Source organism: Leptosomus discolor, chromosome 1, assembly GCF_034619465.1.
Source record: "Leptosomus discolor isolate bLepDis1 chromosome 1, bLepDis1.hap2, whole genome shotgun sequence".
Lineage (NCBI taxonomy): Eukaryota > Metazoa > Chordata > Aves > Leptosomiformes > Leptosomidae > Leptosomus > Leptosomus discolor.
This window is the reverse complement of record NC_141391.1, coordinates 142,578,675-142,602,682: the sequence shown is the minus strand read 5'-3', so window position 1 is coordinate 142,602,682 and position 24,008 is coordinate 142,578,675. Positions and strand designations below refer to the sequence as shown.

At 39.2% G+C, this 24,008-nt stretch overlaps 1 protein-coding gene across 1 annotated transcript in view; it reads right to left on the bottom strand.

Annotated features, from left to right (window-relative positions):
* Nucleotides 1-24,008, bottom strand: part of SCUBE1 (signal peptide, CUB domain and EGF like domain containing 1) — a 210,388-nt gene that overhangs the window by 148,456 nt on the left and 37,924 nt on the right. The window contains exon 4 of the mRNA XM_086466297.1: nucleotides 5,488-5,622. Coding sequence (XP_086322423.1) covers nucleotides 5,488-5,622 — 135 coding nt within the window. The remainder of the gene's footprint in view (nucleotides 1-5,487; nucleotides 5,623-24,008) is intronic.

The window sequence follows — 24,008 nt, the reverse complement described above, 5'->3', positions numbered from 1 at the left end:
CTGATACATGAGGAGAGAGATCAGGCCTAACAGAGATTATTTTTTACTTATACCAGGTGTTTTCACCTGTTGCATTTTCTCTCCAGACAAATTACAAACTCCTTCCATTCTGGAGGAATGGAGAAAGCAAATGTGAGGTGCCCTTCACACACGCTGCTGGAACAAATAAGAGTACAGCGATTTTCCTGGGTTATGCACAGTTTTAAAAGGTTACATACTTCTAGCAGGGCACAATGAGATTTAAAATGGTTTATTAAGCCTTTTTTCCTGGATACATTCTGTATCTTATATTCTGTGAAAGATAATCAATTGAACTATTTATTCAACATGTATCATGGGAATGTATAAACAGACAAGTTTCTGCTACACTTATGTCATACTGTGTGCAGTTTTAGGAAAAAGCTTCCAAGATCGCAGTCCAGATAAAACTGTCTGAAAGGTTTGTTTATTATGTTATCTAAAAGCACTTGTATTGATTAAATTTACTTTACATATATTCTGCTACTTTACAATCATACTAGGATTCCAATTTAAAAAGACAAATAGGACTGTTCTGCTCCAGTGAATGGGATGCCTGTACTCGGGGTAGCGATGGCAAAGTATATTCAAGTAATGGAGTAATTTCACCAGTTACATCATCATGAAAGAGCTTTCATAGTTGAGATGAGAAATCTTGTACTTCATGAAGTCTGGAACAGTGCTCGCAATACTTAATTATTTAAAGTCACCATTCCACATTAATCTAAATATGAATAGATTATTGTGCCTTCTGTAGAAAAAGCACCTCTGTCCTCTAACGTGCTTGCAGAAATTCTCAGTCACAATAACCTTCTTGCGCAGAGACCCACAAGGCATCAGCACCAGAGATGGGAATAAAGTCCAGAATCCCAACCTGTACCCTTTCCTGCACATGCTTTGTTCCAGGGAGCCCTAACATATTATTTTACCACTGTAAAATTGCACTCAACTAAGAAAACAGGTAAGGAATAAAAATAAATCACGGAAAGTAGGAATGAAAAAATTGACCAAAGGTGGTTTTATAATCCTCCAAACAACAAGAAACTTAGTAGTTTGATGTCAGCTGACCAAAGGACTCCTATGCTGCAAAACTGACAAGGGTTTAAACATATAATCAAGATTAACAAGTTACTGTGTATCAGCACAAGCATGGTAAGCCATTTCACAAGCCCACTTAGCCCATGCCAAGTGCAAGACAACCTGACTTAGCATGTTCCTCTGGGATCAAACTGTTATACTCCCAGCGCAGAAAGAGACACTCAGGTTTTGAGACTCCGTAGTACACTAATTTGCTAAAGTGTGGTAGCCTGACTTTATTTCAAACTCCCTAACTCTGCTCAGAATATAAGGCTAACAGTATAAGGGGAAGTGAAAAAGCATTTCCGTGCCAAATGGTTTTCTAACAGGCCTGAAAATGATAGTGACAAACATATAAAAAGCTTTTCCGCCATTTGACTAAACCACAATAATTTCCAGCCTTCTATAGCCCAGTGCTTCTCCTTCTCCTCTTCTCTCCTCTTAACGTTACCACTCCTAATTGCACCTGCCTTTTTAGTTTACTTGGCACTAGCTGTATACAACCATTGGCAGTGAATGATTAGCAGGCATAAGACCATTAATATAACTATGCTTTAGGAAGACACTCAGGGGATGGACTCTAAAATGACGGAAGTCTTCCTAGCCACAGAACCCCTGAGTATCTGGCTTGTAAGCAAATGACCTTTGTACTTCAGCAGAATTGCCCTCTGGAGGTGGGACAGCAACAGTTTTCTATATTGCTTCAGCTGAGAATTTTGGTTGATGAGGCAGTTTCTATCCAGGGCTCCTGACCACAATAGTTTTTATAGTTGTAATGCAAATGGGACATACCACACCCTTCATTCTGATCATTCTGAACTTCAGTAGAGACACAGGCATATAGCGAAACTGTCTATTTTGATGCTTTTAAAGCCAAATTCAGACTTTTAACCAATTTTATTATCGCTAGGACTTTAAGGATGTGCCCAGAGGCTTTGCTGAATTGAGGCTTTTGGCTTACCATCAAATTAAGGGAAAACATGCTGTAATCCACTCACCTGACTCAGTCACAGCTCTAGTCTATGATACTAATCTCTACATTTATTAAACACATGCTCCCTCTGGAGCTGGAGATGATACAGTAACAGCTGTTTTATTCTGGTTTCTTAAGTCATGAGGAAAAACACAAACATGTCTCTGGTATAATTCACAGTGTTCACACCTACTATTTGCAATTAAGATGTACTAAGATAAACAATTGTTAAGTCCTCTGTATCTTTTACAATTAGTTCTCTCTCTCATTCTCTCTCTCCATTGTAGTCATCATTATTGTGAGTAAACTAGTGCTGAAATCTGACTCAGCAAAGGGAAATTAAGTTTTATGCAAAAATAAATGAGGTAAGTTGTACTGGACATAGTATCCTCTCAAAAGATACTAAGACTAAACTTACAAAATCAGTAGGCCTATTACAGAGACAGTGAAACAAAGCAAATATTGGGAAATAAGGTATTGCCCTGACTTTAATATCAGCTTGGCCTCCCATTGGTATAAAATTCATATTTCTCGTGGATCATTAATCCTTTTTGTCCATAGGAAATAATAAGAACACTTCTACATGGCAAGCAAACACGTCATTTGGGACACAAGGATGATATTAAAAGCCCCTACTGTGAACTCCAGTATGGCTTTTAACCACAGCTTGTAAGCAGGAGCACACCGGTACAACACACCCCTGAAACACTGGGACACACACAGTGCACCTCTGGATGCTGAGGAAATTCACACGGCAGCCAATAATTTTAAGGAGGGTGGCTCATATCAGAAGATACCTTTCTCTGGACTGGTTAGTGCAAAAAAGGGACCTATAGCTTCCTCTGCTCAACCCCTAAGGGACTACTCAGTGCCCTTTTACAACTCTGGAACTACCACATCACTTGAATGCGCTGATGAGCTCAAAGCATGTGATCAGCACAGCCGAGGCAGGCGAGCTGGGCCTGCAGAGAGGGCATTGCTTAGGCTCGGTACTGCTCCCTCCATTCTGAACTCATCCCAACTCCAAGGACATGCTAAGCACCTTGCAATGCTTCTCTTTTCCCAAGGCGTTTGAAAACAGGAGGGAAAAAGTGGCAGTGAACTGCATGAAGAACCTTGTGGCTGATTGTTTTAGACCAGCTGAATCCTTGAAGAGACTTTAGGTAACGTCAAGGACACTGAGATTGTGTGACTGCACATGCATTTTTCAAAGACAGAAAAGTAATCCTACTGCAATTAATGGATCTTATTATGCTCAAAGTCAACAAGCTTGCTAAAGGGCTTTGACAAGTCAGCGCCTTTGTGTTTGGATTGCAGTGCTGGCTGTGTGATGTGCCTTTGTCCACTTCAGCCTTGTTTACCAACAGAGGTACAGACACTCTCTAGCCCCAGGCACAATTCTGGCTAAGTATGTTGATGCGTATTTTTGTGTTCCAACAGTTTCTGTAGCGGTGCTTACAAGTGAGACAGATGAAAGTGGGTAAACACAGATATTAAAGAAGCCATTTACTTTCTCACCATGCATGTTTGCTATTTGCAGTTCGGTGACCTCTGACAACTGAAAGAGATCATTTCATCTCATTTCCTTCCTCCAGCATACCCACCTGATGTATTTCTGTGGGGGATCATGGCACCACACTGTAATGTTTGCTATTATTGTAAATTGGCACTTTATTTTTGAAAAGCTACAAACCATTTGTTCATAAACCACTTTGCAATCACCATCAGTCTATTTGGTAGTTTGCTTGTTTTTGAAGATGTTGCTTCAAATTAAACATCCATGTCTTTCATGACATTTTCTTTGTAAATAAGTTAACACAAACATATTATTCCCATGCATATTTATTATGTATGTACAGCAGCCAACCTTCAAATCCACTCCCCTAGTCCTTCCGGCAACCTAGGAATCCTCTTTGCCATAAGAATTTAACCCTTTTCCCTCAATAAAACTAGTCCTTAGAAGAAACTTCTACCTTTAGAGTCTCATTTTTCATTTATTTCATTAGTTTCCATCTCAGATAACTAAATTCTCTTTTATTACAGCTGGGAATTTTTATAATGTGCAAATTGAAATAACGATTGTATTGCAGTACTCAGCAAGTGGTTTTCATTAAGCCTCCAGCTACTATTCCTTGCTCTGTTGGATATCTTTGTGTCAGGGTTACTTTATGCTGGATAGAAATTTGAACAATTTATGTTGAAAAGAATGACTAAAAACCTATTAGATAACAACCTTTAAAATGCACTGGTTGATGGAGCTTAATTGTGTGTTCTTGTAATAATCAAAATACCTCAACTGCTTAAAACTTCATAATCATGATAAAAAGTGGACCCTGTGAAAATATTCCAGAAAGTCACATTTCTGAAAATCCATATTATTACTTGTCTTTACAATCCTGTGTAAGCAGACACAGAGTGCCAGAAATACATTAACATTTCTGAGATGCTACACTACAATATTTTCCTTTCTTGACAATAGAGTGACTAAATTCATACTATACGTTCAAGTAGGATTTTCTCGTTCATTTTAGTGACTTAAAATAGTTCAGAATCATTTATGTGGCTGCTTGAAATTTACAGCATGCTTACGTTGTTGATCACCAGACTCATATTGCTATCTGTCATTCTGTATTGCCTATTGTAAATGAGTTTCCTAGCATATATTCCCATTGCTGTCAGGGTCACCACAAGTCTGAATGAACACAGAAGGAGTCCACTTAATTGCAAAGATTTACAGCTATGCTATTTTCTTTTCTCCCTTTCCACTCAAACTTGTCTTCCATGTCTGACATGTATAGAAAAGGGAGAGCTGCTTATTCTAGTCAAAATCAGCAGCAGACAAGGATCACAGTTTTGCAGGGATCTCTTATTTCTACTGCTAGTGCACAGGCAACAGAGCAGCAGCTTTCTAATGCACCCTAGACAGGGTACTGAACCAAAGAAAAATGCTGTGTCAATATAGTATCAGCCATCATCAGTCTGCAATGAAGCAATGAGTTATGTGACTGGCAAAAAAACACAACCTGTACATCTTCCAGAAGCAACAAGCTGTTCATTTTAAGATACTGTGCTCTCTAAGGTGGAAGACAGGTGACCTGTTATACAATAAACAGATGAGAAATATCTAAGTCTTGGATACTCAGAAGCAGAAAGTTGCCATTTGAAAATCTGCCTCTGCCTGACAAAAGAGCCTACTGTTTGAACAAAGTATAATTTCTATGTCAAACTGAAGCCTTTTCCCCTGTCTTATTTATGGCTCTGCTACAAGTTTGGGTAGCAGAGGAATCACTCAATTCCAACCAACCAGTGAATTAATTTTGGGACCTCTGGGGATAAAAAAAAAAATCCCCCAACCATTTCTGCATTTCTGATTGAACACAGTTACTTGAAAGAGCACAATTTACACACTGAATACTTACCAATGGAGCGATGAATACAGGTATGCTGGTTATCACTCAGAAAAAAGCCCTCTTTGCACTGACATTCATAGCTGCCCATAGTATTTACACAAATCTGCTGGCACCCTCCATTGTTATCCTGACATTCATCAACATCTAGAAAAGAAAAGGAAAAAGAAATGCAAGATAATGTACAGATGCAGAATATACCTCTACAAGAGCAAGGAATCCACAAAGATGCATGCTGTAAATTAAGCTAATGAAAACTACCCGAACCCCATCAGAGTTAATCCAAATTAATCCATCTAATTCTTTTTCCTGCATCCTAGGTTTAAAGTTAACATAAAAAAACAGTGGGGAGGGGAGTCCAGCTAAGTCTCCATGCATTCTGAGCTGCAAATTGATTTCCAATGCACAATGAATGTTAACGTCCTAAAAAGGCTGTGACCCCATCTGCCAAGTGTGGTGTTGCACTCTGTCATTCCCACTCCACTTGGAAAGACATACTTCAGGCCTACAGTAATTTCTAGCAGGGGTAGCAGGCAAACACAAAGGGCATTACTGGGTGAAAAGAGTCTTTATAGAGTTCTGGTCTTGAACAGAACAGCATGTTTCAATTACTGGAGTCATAACCCCCTACTTTGTCAGTTTGTTTAATGTTGTTTAATGAAAAGGAGGCTTCTTAAATCTAAATGTTCCATGTCTGTATTGTCATTTTAATAGGCAAATATATAAAACCACAAAGGCAGCATTAGCTACTGGCCATTTTGAGGGTCCCTGCCTACCCCCCATCACCTCTCTTGGGCATAAAATTTTTTATGGTGTTGTGTTTAACAGAGACATATGTTTCAGCATTGGGAAACCACTGCCACTAAAAGATACCTGACCCACATTCAACCTTGCAACTTTCCTGTTTTGCTCGTAAAAGGTATATCATATCCATTTTCTGTTTTTTTTTTTTTTTTTTTTCCTTTGGATAAAAGCAACTTGCCACCTGAAAAATTAATGTTTTCCTTTTTTATGGAGACTCTGCAACTAGTTAGTTACTTCACAGTATGTGCCAACATGTCAGCGAATGAGTTGGTGTGTGTTTTGCTTTCATTTTATTTTTGGAGGAGGGAAAAAACACAACAAAGCTAAATGACAAGCTAACACAACATTCAAAACCTCAGAACAGCTGGCACAGCTCCTGCCGAAATTAATTCCTCCAGGACTGGTCGCAACACACTAAGGTAAAACCAAGCTGCTTTTGCCAGTACTCTTGGAGGCAAGGGCAGGAAGCTCTGAAATCCTACAGAAACTCAGCCAGTAACTAACGCAGGAACGCCGGCTAGTTCCGGCAGCTTGCTTGGCTAAGCCTGCTATTGCTGTTTGTGCTGGTGTGCTGCCTGCTCTTCATGTGACAGAAATTGTAGCTCTTTGTCACAGAGGAAAAAAGCTTAAGGATAATTACAGCAGTACCCAGGGAAACCAGGCAGTTTCCTCCTCTCTTGAACTATAATGCAAGCGCATAGACAGTTCTTCTCCTTTTTTTTATTTACCAGGAGATGTTAAGCACTATTGCCTCAAATTTTCTGTATCAAAATTCTCCCTGCCCTCAGTTTTTACTCTTTTCCAGATTTGAACCTTTTCATAATCCCATCAGAACAGTTTGGGAGCACATAAGAAAAGGAGAAGTGAAGACTTTCATTGCCTACTTCAATATAACAAGGAAAGCTAAATGACAACTTCATGAGATCCTTTCTCTGTGAGTCAGCAGGCCTGGCTGCCCTATTAGTGCCAACTCAAACTTGTTCCTTCAAAACAGCACACTGGAACCTAGATCCTCCTCTCTGGAAGATCAGTTGAACACTTACTGAAGGAAAAAGTCTCAGTTGGTACATGTACAAACCCCACAATTTTGCTACAAAGTATGCGGCCTTCCCAGTGCTCTGTTTATAGTATCACAAAGCAACTTGAACAATTGCCTTCCAGCTCTGATGAATAATCTGAAATAAATGCAATGATTTATAAACATTTTTTTCTGCTCTTGATAGCAAATGCTGGTGATTTAACACTTCCATAAAGAGACAGCTCAATTTACCACCAAGCCCCGAATCCATATGCTGGAATAAAAATTATTATAATCCAAACTCTTTAAAAAGTTTTACTGTGAGGAATTTCTTCCAATTGTTTTTGATTACTTGCCTCAAAATTATTTTAATATGCATTTATGAAGAGAAGGAGCTGAAGAAAGGGAGCAGCTGGGATGTAAGACTACTATATCTCCATACTACATGCCTTCCAGTAAATCTTGGCATGGTGGTGTAGGATTAACATTTTCTCTTCTCGGGCCTCAGTCCTACTAGGGTCAGGCTTTTTGGAGCACTTTGTATTATTGCAGTCTTAAAAGGCAGTACTGCTTATTATCCACCATACCAAGCAATCTATTGGACATGGCTGCCTGCAAAATATTTACTGTATTATTTACTTGGTAAACTTTCTTTCCAATAAAGTCACATTATGATCAGCCTATTACTAACTCAGTTTAGAGAATGGGGTAAAAAAGTCTTCTGAAGTTAGGAAAGAAAACTGCATTGACTCCAACGAGCTCCAGCTTTGGTAGGTCCGGCAGAATAATTCCTTCACGTATCTGAATTTTTTAAAAGCTCACAAATGAAATAGCTGCCAAAGAGGCTTTTTCTTTCTTTCATTGTTTGTGCATCTCTCATTCAATGCAGCTCAAGTTACCCAGCTGAACTTGTAAACATCAGTAATGCAGCATATGTGAGATTGCATTATGGACCAGATTTTCCAGAGATTAAATTCCACATAAACACCAAAATAAGTGGCCAGGTTTTCAGTAAAGCTCTTCTGGCTCCAGTTTTGGAGGTTCTACATGTCAAACTGGGTTGCTGACTGTTTTGAAAAGCTGAGGGTGGATTCTCAGAAGCTTTAATTGTTGCCACTACAGTTTACACCTGCTGGAGACCTGCACCCCAGGGCCTAACTGTAGACACAGGAAAAAAAGTCACTTATGATGTAAAATCCCTTCACTCAAACACCTACTCTAAGCCCCAAATAAACCCATTTAAAAAACTTTTAACTTTATTGAGCACAAATACAAAGCTCACTTCCTTTATTACTCTACTCTTCATAAAAAGGGTTTGTGTTTTTTTTAAGCAGAGAGACACGTCTACTTTGACAACCTTTTGCACAAAATCAGCTACCACTGGTCATTTTATCCACGACAAGGGTTGTCTCCCTGAGGACAGCAGCCCCAAGGCAGCAGGTAGAGGTCTCCCTTCCTTTAAACTGCTGTGTGGAAACTCAAATCCATTTCCTAGGCTCCTTATGAAGCAAAAGTTCTTTCATCCAGCTTGGCCTCACCACCTGACAGCATGCTGGTTCCACTGCATACAGGAGAGCTGGGCCTCAAAATCCTACTGAAGATCCCAGGCTGAAAGCTGGAGCAAGGTTTTTCCAAACTTACACAATCCAAACTCACAAAACGACAGAAAAAGCTTCTCACCTGAGCTGAGCTCCGATGGTTATCCCACATGGTTGCTCCAACTACCTCATCCTCAAAAAAAGGAGGAAAAACTAGGAGAAAGTGAATATGTATCCTTAAGCCATTCTCTGGAACACTCATCACAAAGAACTGTCCTGTGTTTACAACTGCTAAAGACAATCCCTGATGGATGCAACTAGAAATAACTCTGTTTCCACAGCGCTTAACTACTCCTTACCAGCATAAACAAACAGCTAAGATGACAATCAGCACAAGAGCTAGAAATGCTTATACAGAGTTTAGACCAGAGTTTAGACCAGAGTAAGAAACCTATGTTTCCAGGGAGATGAGGGCCTGGACTTCGTTTGGCCAGTCAAAATCAAGGACAACAAGGAATAAAGGAAGAGCCAGCTCAGGGAGAGGCTGGGAAAGGAGAACTATCTTTCAAATGAGAAGGAGAGATAATGGATGCAAATATACATACATACATATATAAATATATCTATATATCAGAAGCATTATGCAAATTAATGCATATCTAAATTTTCATAAGACCTCTAGCTTTTTGGCCCACGTCCTTCACATAATCAAACTTGTGTTCTGTATCTTGCTAAGATGAGATCCTCTAGAGAGCGGTAGTGTGGAACAGTATCAAAGGGTAAGAAACATTACAGCTGATAAAGATGGATGTTTTATTCATTAAATAAACAAATGCTTTTGGTTTCACATTTAATTTATCTGATGAACTTTTCAAACTAGCTCCACTGGTATTTCACCTTGATCTGGCTCAGAGGTTCCTACAGTATTTGGCTTAAAGAAGTTATTTCGATTGAGTGTCCTGTTTGGATACCACCGAGGGAGAGAGGTCTGCTGAGGGTACCTGAAACCAAAACCATAAGCAGGAAGATACAAAAGTGGAAACGCTATACAGAGTCAACATCAAGAACAGTATGTCCAGTGTCCGCTTCCTCCCATGATCTTCTCTTCCTTCCTTCCTTCTGACATTTTTCTTTCAGCATTTTCATAAGCACTTAAGCCCCTCAGAAATCTGAGTCTCATATCTTCAATGTCTCCAAAGCATTTGGGAGCCACAGTACAATTCACTTACTATAGCATTAAGATTCTTTGGAAACTTCTGAAAACAGGACTTTGACTCATGATCCATGGAGCTGATACTGCTAGTTTTTCTCTAAGCTACTTTTTGAAATTTTTGTAAGATTCCTCTAAGATGCCAATTTTGCCAATGCAGAACGTCATGACAGAGAGATGAACTCCTGATAGCAATATTGCATACTTTCCTCAAATGTTAGCAACAAAACACCACTGAGGAGGTCTGTATTTGTAAGAGAAATTATTAGCAACCACAAACTCAGAAAATATAAGTGCCCGATTCTGGAATTTAAAAATCATTATATTCTGAATATATCTAGTCAGAAACCTGGCTGAAAGTGTCATTAAAAAAAATCACACTCCTGGACTTACTATAGTCATATCTTATACCAAAAGAACAAAAAGAACATCTAGCCCAGCACCCTCTCATTGACACTGCCCTGTAGTTGATACTCAGGAGAAGACTTCAGAGACAGGACAGAATCATGGCTGGCACGCTCTCCCCGCTTTCAGTGATCACATACCTATTAACCTTCCTAAATCACTTGCTAGACCACTGTCCTGATGGATCTTTCACGTATGAATTTGTCTAATCTCTTCTGAACCCAACCTGATGGGGCAATTAATTCTGCAATTTAATTAAGAGTTACATAAAAAAGACATGCTTTTCTTCATTTCAAACATGCTGCTTCATAGTGTGAATGAACGCCCCGTAATCCCATTATTGTGAGAAACAGTAAATATTCATTCCCTACTTGCATTTTCTGCATCTTTCTTGATCTTACAGATCCCCCTCAGCCTCATACTACCTCATCCATTTTGAGCTCTGAAGCACAGCAATATACACAAATATGATAATTACAGAGACAATTCAAATTACTTCAGTATATCACGTTTAAAACAAAAAGTGCTCCTTTCTAGAAGTTAACCTTAATGACAGCAACATTTGGCACGTATTCTTTTCACTTCTCTATTCCATTCTCTCTAAGTACCATGATGCTCTACTGGAGTGGGTGTCTTGGAAGATCTGATTTCAAGATAGCTGTGTAAGCCCAAAGTGTAAATCTGGCATGTAGGAGTGAAGCAAGTGGTATCAGATTAGAGGTTGTAGGCAGGTGTTCCTGCTGGAATGGTCATACAAGTAGTGACATGCTGTCAAGGTAGGGAGGGTGATATATTGCATTAGCTGAGGGGGCCATGGAAACAGGAATCACTGCTAATTGAAATAACTGCTAAACCATCTTTCTTAGACCAACTTTGTATGAGCATGAGAAGGGAAAGACTAGAAGAAAGAGACACCACTATCTACATATCTAGCATTCATATGTCCAGGAGATCAGACTTTACCGAGGATTCAAAAGCAGGGCCCAAATTTTCTACTATTTTCACATAAGGCAAATTCTGCTTTTTGTCCCCTTCTTTCAGATACTGAAAAATCTGGGGAAGAAAAGGAAAAAGAACACCACACCCTTGAATCCAGTACTTCATTCACTACCACAGCTGCAGAAATCTTCACTAGAGACCTTGCTGAGAAAAGATCCACTTGCAAAAAAATGGATCCTACAGCAGTGAATGTTTACTGGAGTAGACATAACCCCCACCCCAAAAGTATGAAAAATTACCTTTCCCTGAAAAACAAAGCAAATTTTACAGAAAAGACACATGAAGTACTAATCACAAGAATGCTCTTGGGTGAGGAACACTAAAATTATTCTAAAATGAATTGATCCCTAGAACCACTCTTTTCTTATGTACAAGGATACAATACCTAAAATGATTCACACAATCTGTCCTAGAGAATCCTGTCTCTTAATGGGCTACAATCACCTATCACCTCAACACCCACTGATTAGGCTTGTTGTTTGCCTGCACATTTATAGACATGCACAACTTGAAAAGGAATGCTTAAAATCTTTTTTCTGTAGCTATTTTGTGACACACAGTGGAATTCCTTAAATTTCACACTACACAAACGATGGAAATACAGCTGCAACAGACTTCTTAGCTATGTATAGCATAGGAAACATTCACTTAACGCAAGAGCTTAACTCTGATGCATGTGATGCCTGCCCATTTGCTGAGCTGAAGTAAACAGCCCCATGGACATTGCACGAATGTTGCGTTGAATTCAAGTCGCTTGACGTCACTTGTTTACTCCTTTCTTAAACAACTGGGCACCACTGCTTGTCCTTTTAAGACATCAAAACCCTTTTCGCAGCTTTCAGCATTTCCAAAATAAACATCCAAGCCTCGTAATGTGACATTTTAGTTTTAGCTTCTATCCTCTCACTTGGTAATCAAATCTATTTTTTAGACAGACACATACACATGGTAGCCTCCTGAGAACAGTGCCTGAACACAACAAAGTTCCCAATCAACTATTTTTCAATAAGTTATCCATTCTTCTGATACAGGGTTTAAAAACAATTTTGTCTGAATTTGATCCTGCTGCTTTTTCCCCCACTGTCTAGGGAATGCCAGCAGCCTCCAGCTTGGCATGAGGCTCTTACTGCAAGGCTCGGACATTCACAGCCCCATTAGCAGTAAGCTTGCAGTTCCCACTGACATCTAGCTGCACACAGGGCACTTCAAGATGCAATGTTGGATTAACAATCCTCCATAAACTAGAAGGATGGAAGTTAATTACAGATGCAAACAAGCAGCAGTCTTGATCAACTGAAGGAAAAATTTGGGACAAGTTGAGTAAATTATCCAGTCTATTATTATAACATCCCTTACTTTGTCTTGCCCCTAGGCTTTCTCTGGAGAATCATTAGCTGCTGCAGGCTCAACTGAAGTAGTATTCTCTGTCCTTCCAGGATAACTACTGCTTCTACCTGCTTCCTTTTACATCTACTTATAGAATCTGCCAGAATCAGAAAAATCTAGGTTGGGTTAACTCAAAACCTCTTTTTTGTTCGCTTGTTTTGATTTTTTTCTCATAAAAATGGAAAAGATTTTGCTGTGAATCAAGCAAATCATATAATTTGACGTGATAAATAAAACAATATTTTCATCTCAAATTGGTAACATTTTCCAGGTCTATACAACACAAAGCATTTTGTTCCTGAGTTCTGGTAATAAAAGCCAAGGAAATGGCTAGACTAATGATTTTATTGGTTATCTATAAGTAACAGAGTTAAGGAACTCTCAAGATTCAGATGAGGGATTTTAACCTAAGCTCTGCAACACCCAGTAGGCTATGAAGTCACTCTCACTCTCTATATCGATAAGACTCAAAGCCCAAGAAAATTGGAAGAAATGAGAGAGTCTGAAGCACAATCTTCAACACACTGAAAAGAGAACTATACCAGGAGTTGAAAAACATTGGCTTAGAGAGGCATATATCTACTCATTAAACTTCTGGCAACAGGAAAACGCTGAAAATGTTTTGGAAGCGCTAAAATTGCTCCTGCAGGTGATATCAAAAGAAATAATTTTCCTGAAAGCATATCCTTTGGTAAAAAGTATTTTATAAATGTAACCTCAGTTTCTGAATAGTTTCAGCAGGGACATCTTCAGTGAATGAATGCTTCATTTGGCACAAAATGTTTGGGCAAATGGTCATTTATGCCACCTGGGAAAATAGTTCAGCATTTTCATTCTCCTAAACATGAGTAACACAAACCACGGTACTTAGAACAAAGATTTTCTCTGATTTCTCTTGACAGAAATACCTGACAGGTATTCAAGATCTTACAGTAAACCATTTCTTTTTTATATGGAACAGCAATACTAGCTTACACTCAACCTAGTTGTGCTGTGTTTCACAGTACAAGGTGGATTGGTTGGTTTGTTTTGACTAGCTGGTTTTAAGAAAACAGCCTTAGAAAACAGTCGGGACACGTGTATTTCAGCTAAGCAGCAGCTGCCCATTAGTACATGTGAGCTGCAGTAAGTTCTGTTAGTGCTATGCAACTCATCAGATGAACACCATCAGCCACCATGAACACTACCTTTATCTGTTGTGTGCATAGAAGTTCTGATGCACTGGGACTGGGGTGCTAAGTATCTTATATAACCAAGCCCTAAATAATTTTTAAGTCACACGACAAAAGCCTGGCTCCCTGTCCCCTAAGTACAGCTCCACACCTGTAACTATAAATCAGTAGTATGATCCAGAACCCATTCTTCACTGTCATATTAGTAATTTTTATCGTGTCTCTGACTAACTTCAGAAGCAGCTTCTTAGTTCCACCTTCAAAACAAACAACCGAAATAATTAAACAAATTAAGTTTCTCAAATTTTTCAAAGGAAATTATTCAAGCTCCCCAGTTATGTCTAAATATACCAATGTATATATTCATGATATTGAATTGCAAAGACTATTTTTCACAAGGTAATACTGAAATATTGCTACTCTTTTTTTGCTAATATGCATCTGAAAAATAGGACTCTGGTATTTTAATATAACAGTATAAGTTATCAGTAGTGGAAAACTTTTCAGCCTGTATTGGTCACAATAGAAATACACTAGGAATACTTGCAAAAAATCACTTCAGGGATTTTTTATTGATTCAGATACACAAAAATAGATCATCTCACTTTCAAGTTGCTTTTATACTTATAAACATAGTATGCTAGAGAAACTGTAGGAGAAAAAAAGCCTTGTAGAAAAATGTAGTTCTCTCCCATTCAAGCTTATTTTGTTGAAAAGTATTACAAAAAATGTCACCTATGAGTTTTCTCTTTTAATATGTTGTCTAATACAAGAAAAGAAAATAGCATTAAAAACTGCATGGTGTACCCTATGAGTAAGAAAAAAATACCCTTTTTTTCCCCATGAAGAACTATGCAATTTTGTATTTACAATTTTCAAAGTAAAGCCAACTTTCAAGGTCTTGCAACAGAAATCTTGTCCTCTTTGCACAGCTCTTCTTATGACAGGATAGAACCCCACAAAGGTATGCTCACTAATGTATGACCTAGAGTACAGAAAGCTGGAAGCTCCCAGAACTCCGGATGCCCAACTCCGGCTGATGAGTGTCTGTAACACTGCCGTCTAAACAAATTCAGCAAATACATCTTCTCATTCTTTTAAACTCTTCAATTCTACTTCCATTCTGTTTTAACTAAGGTATAACCACTCTGCTGAAAAGGCTGTACTATAGCCTAGTACTTATTGCTGTTGCAACTTTCTCTTCAGTTAAAATTTTCTTTTGTTAAGATGGAGTGGAGAAGCTTTGCCCTGACTCTCATTTCTCCTTCTGTTCTACAGCACAATACCATATGTCCACTCCAGTCTTATTTATTTAACAAAGTATGTTTCAATTATTTCCAAACATTTCTTTCCATATCCCTTAAGGCCTCTTAATCATAAATTTTGCTTTAATTCTAACCCTTCCAAATTCTCTAAACAATCATTCTTGTGAAGTATTAAAAAGTCCAATGACTTTTTAATTAATGTTTTAATTAATGAGTAATTATTACTATTTAGATGTTAACTACAGTCATCACGAAGTCATATTAAAATACGCTACCATCAACTAGTCCATGTTCCTTCCTGCCCTTCTTTTATGCAAAACTACCTCTTGTGCTCTGATAAAGGAAGCAAAGGGAAATGTGGGCCTGCTGGGTGGGGGGACACAGAGAAGGTGGAGTTACTGAATGCCTTCTTTGCTTCAGTCTTTACTAAGACCAGCCCTCAGGAATCCCAGACCATGGAGGTAGGCGAGAAAGTCTGGAGGAAGGAAGATGTTCCCTTGGTTGAGGAGAACTGGGTTAGAAAACATTTAGGCAAACTGGACACCCACAAATCCATGGGCCTCGAAACAGTGTTGAGGGAGCTGGCAGATGTTATTGCTAAGCTGCTCTCCATCATCTTTGACAGGTCATGGCGAACAAGAGAGGTGCCTGAGGACTGGAGGAAAGCCAATGTCACTCCAGTCTTCAAAAAGGGCAAGAAGGAGGATCCGGGTAACTACAGGCCAGTCAGCCTCACCGCCATCCCTGGAAAGGTGGTGGAACAGCTCATTCTGGATGTCATCTCTAAGCACGTGGAGTGAAAGAAGGTTATCAGGAGTAGCCAACATGGATTCACCAAGGGGAAATCACGCTTGATCGATCTGATAGCCTTCTATGATGGTATGACTGGTTGGGTAGATGAGGGGAGAGCAGCGGATGGCATCTACCTCAACTTCAGTGAGGCTTTTGACACTGTCTCCCATAACATCCTTATAGGTAAGCTTAGGAAGTGTGGGTTAGATGAGTAGAGAGCGAGGTATTGAGAACTGGCTGAATGGCAGAGCTCAGAGTTGTGATCAGCAGCGCAGAGTCTAGTTGGAGGCCTGTAGATAGTGGTGTTCCCCAGGGGTCTGTACCAGGTTCAGTCTTGTTCACCATATTCATCAATGACCTGGATGAAGGGACAGAGCGTACCCTCAGCAAGTTTGTAGATGACCGCAAAGGTCTTTTCCAACCTGAATGATTCTATGACACAAAACTGGTAGGAGTGGCTGACACACCAGCAGGCTGTGCTGCCATTCAGTGAGACCTGGACAGGCCGGAGAGCTGGGCGGAGAGGAACCTAAAGAAGTTCAACAAGGGTAGGGTCCTGCACTTAGGGAGGAATAACTCCATGCACTGGTACAGGTTAGGGGTTGACCTGCTGGAGAGCAGCTCTGCAGAGAAGGACCTGGGAGTTGTGGTAGATGACAAGTTGACCATGAGCCAGCAAATGTGCCCCTGTGTCCAGGAGGGCCAATGGTATCCTGGAGTGCATTAAGAAGAGTGTGGCCAGCAGGTCGAGGGAGGTTACCATCCCCCCCCTACTCTGCCCTAGTGAGGCCACATCTGGAGTACTGTGTCCAGTTCTGCTCTCCCTAATTCAAGAGAGACAAGGAACTACTGGAGAGAGTCCAGCAGAGGGCTACGAAGATGATGAGGGGACTGGAGCATCTCTCCTACGAGGAAAGGCTGAGAGACCTGGGGCTCTTTAGCCTGGAGAAGAGAGACTGAGAGGGGACCTTATCAACACTTATCAATATTTAAAGGGTGGGTGTCAAGAAGATGGGGCCAGACTCTTTTCAGTGGTGCCCAGAGACAGGACAAGGGGCAGCAGGCACAAACTGGAGCACAGGAAGTTCCACCTGAACATGAGGAAAAACTTCACTTTGAGGGTTACAGAGCACTGGAACAGGCTGCCCAGAGAGGCTGTGGAGTTTCCTTCTCTGGACATATTCAAAACCTGCCTGGACGTAATCCTGTGCAACCTGCTCCAGGTGACCCTGCTCTAGCAGAGGCATTGGATTAGTTGATCTCCTGAGGTCCCTTCCAACCCTTACCATTCCGTGATTCTGTGACACAATTCCAGTAAGGAATGTGTACAGAGGGAATATTTTGAGATAGTTGAGAAGGATCTGGATTGAAGTCTGCAGAAGGTAATGGAAGCAGTAAAAATAACCCTCTACCTTGGTCTTGTAGTTTGATTCAAACTTTTAAGTTTGCACATTGTACACTGAAGTCAAAAGGGTAATTTCAAGATGCAGAAATTAAGGGAAAATATTAGACAGCAAAAGCACGGCATTACAGAAAGCTAAGACCCTGCCATCTACTTAACAAGGAAATTCACTACCAACCGTTCATCTGGTACTTACCCATACTGGAAAAGAGTTTTGTTTTCATTTTCTAGTACAGTAAGCAACCATGCAGCAGCTATTATTTTCAATGGCTATTTCTTGACTATACAAAGTTTTTACCATAACTCACCACTGCCAAGAATTGATTGCATTCTAAGCATAGTATAATGACAGCGATTATATTTGAAACCCGAAACCAGGCGACTTTGCTGCTCTCCACTCGGTCTGATGACTTTTTGTAATCCATATGAATGTTTTTTAACAGTGTTTTAACTGGATCTATGTAATTTCTAGGACTGACAAAGACACCATTCCATGAGGGAAGGCTTGAATGTCATACTCATCTGACTGGTAAACATACCCATCATAGGCTGAAATCCTGCACCCTCAGGTGAATACACATTCCTCCTTGCTTTGAGTCAGTACTAAACACAATGTTGCACCCAAAGCTTTGGTTAATTTTAATATCTTTTATAGTTTTTCTCTTAAGATATACATCAATACAGGTCACACTGGCTTAGAAATTTGCTATTATGAGAAAGATGAATTAACAAAAGATAGAAAACTAATACAAACAAGATAAAGCAGTAAGGATGCAGAATAAATAATGCAGAATTAAACTCTGACTTTGCTAAACTAAGACACAGCCATCTACAGCCGTATCAGACCAAATAAGAGCATCCGTATGGGATTTAACTGATTTAACTTACACATATCAACCTCACACTCTAAGCTGATCATTCTTCACTTTCCTGAGTGTTCCATGTAGAGAAATCTTTACTGTGATTGATTACCTTCTCCAGGGAGGAAGTATCTAAAAAAGATTCAGATAAGAAGACTTGCAGAAACAAGAGACTGAGATTGATGCTGCTGTCACATAGCTCCTAGCTTCTTAATTTATTATGACAGTCTGAGAATCTAACTTCACAGTTGACAGCTACCAAGATCTATTCTACACTTTTGATTATTTCCCCATACCTAACAAAAAACCTTGGGCCTATGCTGATTTATACGCTCACTTGTTTTGGTACTTCTCAGATTACATTGGCTTAAGAAAGCAAACATATGGCAAATTAACATGTAAAGAAAGTTATATCTCATTTGAACTCAGAAGATTAATGTGGGGTGACCAAACATCAGAGTACTTTTGAAGGGGGAAACTTTCAGATACAGAAATAGTAAAAGCAGGATAAGAAAAGCAATGTGTTCAGATCCTAGCTTCAGAGAGGGCTGGATATCAAAGGCCTTTCCATCAACCACAATGACAATTCCATATTTTTATTGGTTTTCCAGAGTGAACACGGGCATATTTTCAAAATCAGTCTCCAATTTTGGGCTCCAAACTTTCAAAGGTGTTGATTACCTGAAATCCATGGGACGGCACCTGTGAAAAAACAGGGAGCAGTTCATCTGAGCTACAGTAAATATATACTTCAGGATGAGGGAAGTCGCGCACACTATTTCTCTCTAGTGACTCCAAGGTGAGTACAGATAGATGGCTTATATGCAGACATTAGGCTATATCAGCTGAAGCACAGACTACAGCATTTGAAGTAAGTGATTCTTAATTTGAGGGCTCCATAAGCTTTATAGAAATGTAGGGCTTGACTTCTTGGTTGTTAAAAGTTTTTCAATCTTGTACGCAAACACCATGATAATGATTCTCATCCGTCCATCAGGAAATCTGCCATGAAGAGAGGAGGCTGCAATGGCTCAGAGTCTGGAAATTTCTACAGTTACCAGGTGCTATAAAACTAAATCTGAGCTTTAGAAGAGGAAGATCATCAGAACTAACATATTATAATCCCATCTCAAAAGAGAGATTTAACTCGTTTCTATGAATGTATGCTACCACTCGCATCATGAACGCTCTCACAAGATTTGGGCAACTAAGTAACAAAGGTAAACACATATATACACATGTATGTAAACATGTAATACAGAACTGTCTATAGAACTTTTACTTATTATTCTAGTTATTCATATTTGCTCAGCACCTAGTCATCAGTTAGCAGAAGGTATTGCAAAACAGTAATACCTGTTATAAAATCTGATGCATGCCACTGTACCACAAAGACTGGATACTTTAAATTGCTGTGATGATGCACAGCTGTTATCATTAATCTAATGTACGCACCAAGCAAGACTGACCAAAGACCTGAAAACAGTAATACAGTAAAAATTAGTTTGCTGAAAAAAAAAAAAATCAGAACGTAATTTCCTTTGTCATTTAGGCTTGCATCTAAAAAACAAAGACCTTTAATAAATGCACTCAAGTTTTTCATCCTGAAAGAATGCATTTGTCACTGAAATTCTGTTGGTTGTACAATTTGCAGTGTAGATTTTTGTGTACGCACCTACTGCAGCTTGTCTGGGGGAGATTCAGTAGCTTAATACCTCTGGGCCCCCATTTGCAGAGGTCCTCTAATCCCAAGGTTCTTACTATGATCCAAGGACCCAAACACTGCCAGTCATCATTTGCAGAAATACAGAACACATAAAGGTTTAAAGCATTACAGATACATCCTTTGTTAAAACTTGCATTTCAACACTTTTCATGCTGTCTGTAAACATATATATTATACAGGGCCCCATTCCCATCTGGTGCCTGGGCCCCTCACATTTAGAACAGATCCCCACTACTCAACCACTGAGTCCCAGTCTGGGAGTTGGGCCTCCTTTTCTTAAAACAACTGCCAAGTCCTGAGGTTCTCCTCAAGCAAAAGTCTCACTGGAATCACTGGAAATGAGCAAGAGCTTTAAGATTTAGATTAATAACTTTCTCTACAAAAATACTATAATTTTACATGTGTTTTAATAAAAATGAAGCGTTATGAAAAGAAAGTTATTGGGTGTATTCAACCCTCCTCTGTCTGCCAAGGAGCCATGAAAATCTGGAAGAGAGTTTATAACTGATAATATTATTAGAGGCCCTCCTGATGTGCTAGAGCAGGACAATACATAACTGTTGTCTCACCTAATAGTCTCCTGGAATTAGGAAAGAAGAGCAAGGAAAACTGGAAGACAGTCAAGAAAATGGACCATTTTTCAACTTCTCTTTAAAATATTTGGTTTTATGAAACTAAAACCAACTTTCCAAATGCTGTTTAGCTTTAAACTAAAAATGTTCATATTAAAAAAAAAATATCTATTTGAACTGTTGGGAAACATAAAGAAAAATAAACATCAGTAATAGAAGCATTCATTTGGAGTTCAAGCAAGCAACACACTGCACACAGCTGTCTGGAGAAGAAGAAAAATAAAGCTAAATTAAAAGGAAGACATTGGTCTCTAATCATACCAGTGATTATGCAATCCTAAATGAGTTATGTACCACTTCATGACATTTTACATCTGGGAGTTCTAGCAATGATTTCTCATACCCTTGCGACTCTCCTCCCACTTCATGTTGATAGGCAGATTAGACCATAATCCCCTATCCCAGTGTACACATTCAGACAAACAAGAGGGTAGGAATAGGCAGATTTTGGGTTCTAACTGTTCTGGGTTTGTTTTGAAAGAAAAACATAGAGCACTGGAACATTCACTGAAAGAGGACGAATGACGTGATGTGATATACATACATGTATGTACATACGAATGTTCTTTCTGTTGTCTGAGTCAGATTGTAAATTACTACTACCCATTTAGGAATTACGCCTACATGCCAGGGTTAAAACTTCTCCTCTCTTAAAGTAAACCAACAGATTTTAAAGCAGCACTGCAAGACAAGAACTTGGGTTTAGATCCTAATGTTGGAAGCAAAGAGATTGTGTGATTTCAAACATGAACCTAATTTTTACCCTGATTTGGAATTCCAAGGCCCACTTTATAACAGGCAGATGTTACTTCAAGGCCTAAGACCATCTGCTCCTGGTTTGTCTCAGAAGTTTCTCTTTAGCTGCAAGCTCTCAAATTTCTTGCTGTGACTGTTGCTCTGCTCCACCTACCAGAGCTGGCAGACTAGTACCACTCCTGGAGCAGGTTCAGTTGCTCCAGGGAAAGCCCCACCTCTCCTTTCCCACAGGGGCTTACACATGACATAGTCACTTTGTCAAAAATGCAAAACAGCATCTGAGAACAGACAAATGAAACAATAATATCCATTTTTCAGGCTGGAAAACCAGGCCTTCCGCCCAAAGCACACCTTCAAGATTGTGGACATAACCAGGACTTCGTATTCAATTCTTTGCTACTGAATTTACAACTGACACTGTGCTTGTGTTTTTGTCCACCATTCAGCTCTTACAGAAAGCTCCATGGAATCTACAATGCACTCTAGTAAGTGCATTTCTGGCTTGATTCATAATCAGAAGTTCACTCTGCTTCCCAGGACTCTTCTCAATCAGACACAGGATTAACTGCTGAAGAACCATAAACTATATTGGATCATCAAAAACTACTTCTGTAGTCATTTTCAGGTCTGTCTGACATACAAGAGAATTAATTGAGATATCACATTATAGATGTCCAAACTTAGTAATTGTTATTTTTCTGTAAGAGAAACCAAAGTTACACAGAATATTAAAAATAAGAGTGTGTTAGCAGGGATTCAGAAGGGTAAGGATTCTATTCTTGCCTATGCTGCAGATATCCACACACCCTGTGTGAAGATTGAGAAGTACTTAATCTGTTTGCCCTAGTTCCTCATCTATAAAACAATGAATATTATACTTCTTTTCCTTATAGGATTTTCTGAGGACAAATCTATCAGTATTTACAAGGTGTTCAGGTATGTTCCTATATTACAGCAATTAATACCACAGAAGAACCTATAGATAAAATAAATATGTCTCTGAATACATGCTTCTTTGTATCTTTTTGATGGTTTCTAAGAAGAGTTTACAACCTTCCCAAGCATACTGACTCATTAGAGAAATTATAATGAGCAGAGGACTTCATGAAACCTTTGCTAACCTTTAGAAGAAAGAAGAGTTAAGATGAGTGCAATGTGGAAGCAAAATGGTTTTTTGCAAAAAGCCATGCTTACTCCCTATTAAAAAGGGACTATCACAAATCAGAGCTAAGGAGAAAATTAAAAAAACCCCACACAAAACAGAGAGAGATGAGTAGCACTTCATAGCTATTAATATTTCTATATCTGAATAGATAAGCAGAAGAAAATCATCACTCCATGCAATTCCATTCTTTAATCTGAAACATTTTTCGCAGCCAGATTTGGTTTGACAAACAGGAAACAATGAGTTGTGTCAATTTTTTAGGAAGAATTCCCTAACTAAATGTACACAAAAGTCTGACTACTGGAAAAAGGGACAGAAGAGCAGAATGTGGAAGAGATATTACATGGTTCTCTCAAGTAAGAACCAATGACAGTCAGCTTTCGTTGCTACATATTTTTCTTGCACATTCTTCATTCCCCATTTTTTCACATTCTGATCAGAGGTAGGCGAATTCCAGAAGGCTTGGAACAGCTGGATTATCAGCTGATATGTGAGCCCTTTGGCAAGGAAACTTTGTGAAGCAAAGCTCTCTGCTTTCTGATCTGAACAGTTATGGCACTCTCTTCCACTTTCTATTTGCAGATGCTGAATAAATTTGTAAGACCTAATTAGGAATACCAGCAAGAACTGCTTTCAGCAAGGTTTCCAGTAAGCTTTTCCTGAATAAATCCCAAGGTTTAATAATGCATGATAAGCTTCAGAACTCTCTGCTTTGGTGATGTTTCAGACCAACACTAGCACATAATACTCTCCCAGGAACCTTATATCTTTATACAGTAGGAGAGATATTAATGTAAGATAATGGTACTCCACATGAGAGTCCTTCAGGAGAAAGGAAAAATAATTCAACGCCCTTTCTGAATTTCCCAAGTGGAGTAACCAAATACTGTTTCACTACCTCATTCGCTTCTGCAGGGATACAAAAAAAAAAAACAAACCAGTAAAAATCTAATTCTTTGCAGCAGCCTTTCTTTGGATTTGATGACTCTTGTGTCTTCTTTTTCATCTTCTCTTCCCTAGAAGAAAACTATACCTTTTCTTTCATTCTTCCGGCATTATCCGGACTTCACAATCCTTATGGCTTCCTTCCAACCTGACATATTCTATGATTCTATGTTTTCTAGATCACTCATTATTCTCACTGCTCTCTTTTGGCTTCATTCAAGTGCAATGCCCTAAATGGAACAGCCCTCCACCAGCTAAAGCCTTACTGCTGCTGAAGGAGCAGAGGGTTCCTTCCCATATGACAATTCCTATTCCAATAGCTTGAAAATAACCAAAAAAACCCATAGGAAATTCTTTTTTACCCTCCTGGGTACATTCTGGAGTCGCCATAGTGGCAGCTGTGCCAGGTTGCTCTGAAAGTCTCACTGAAAAGGAAGATAAATTCTCAAGCCTTCTCT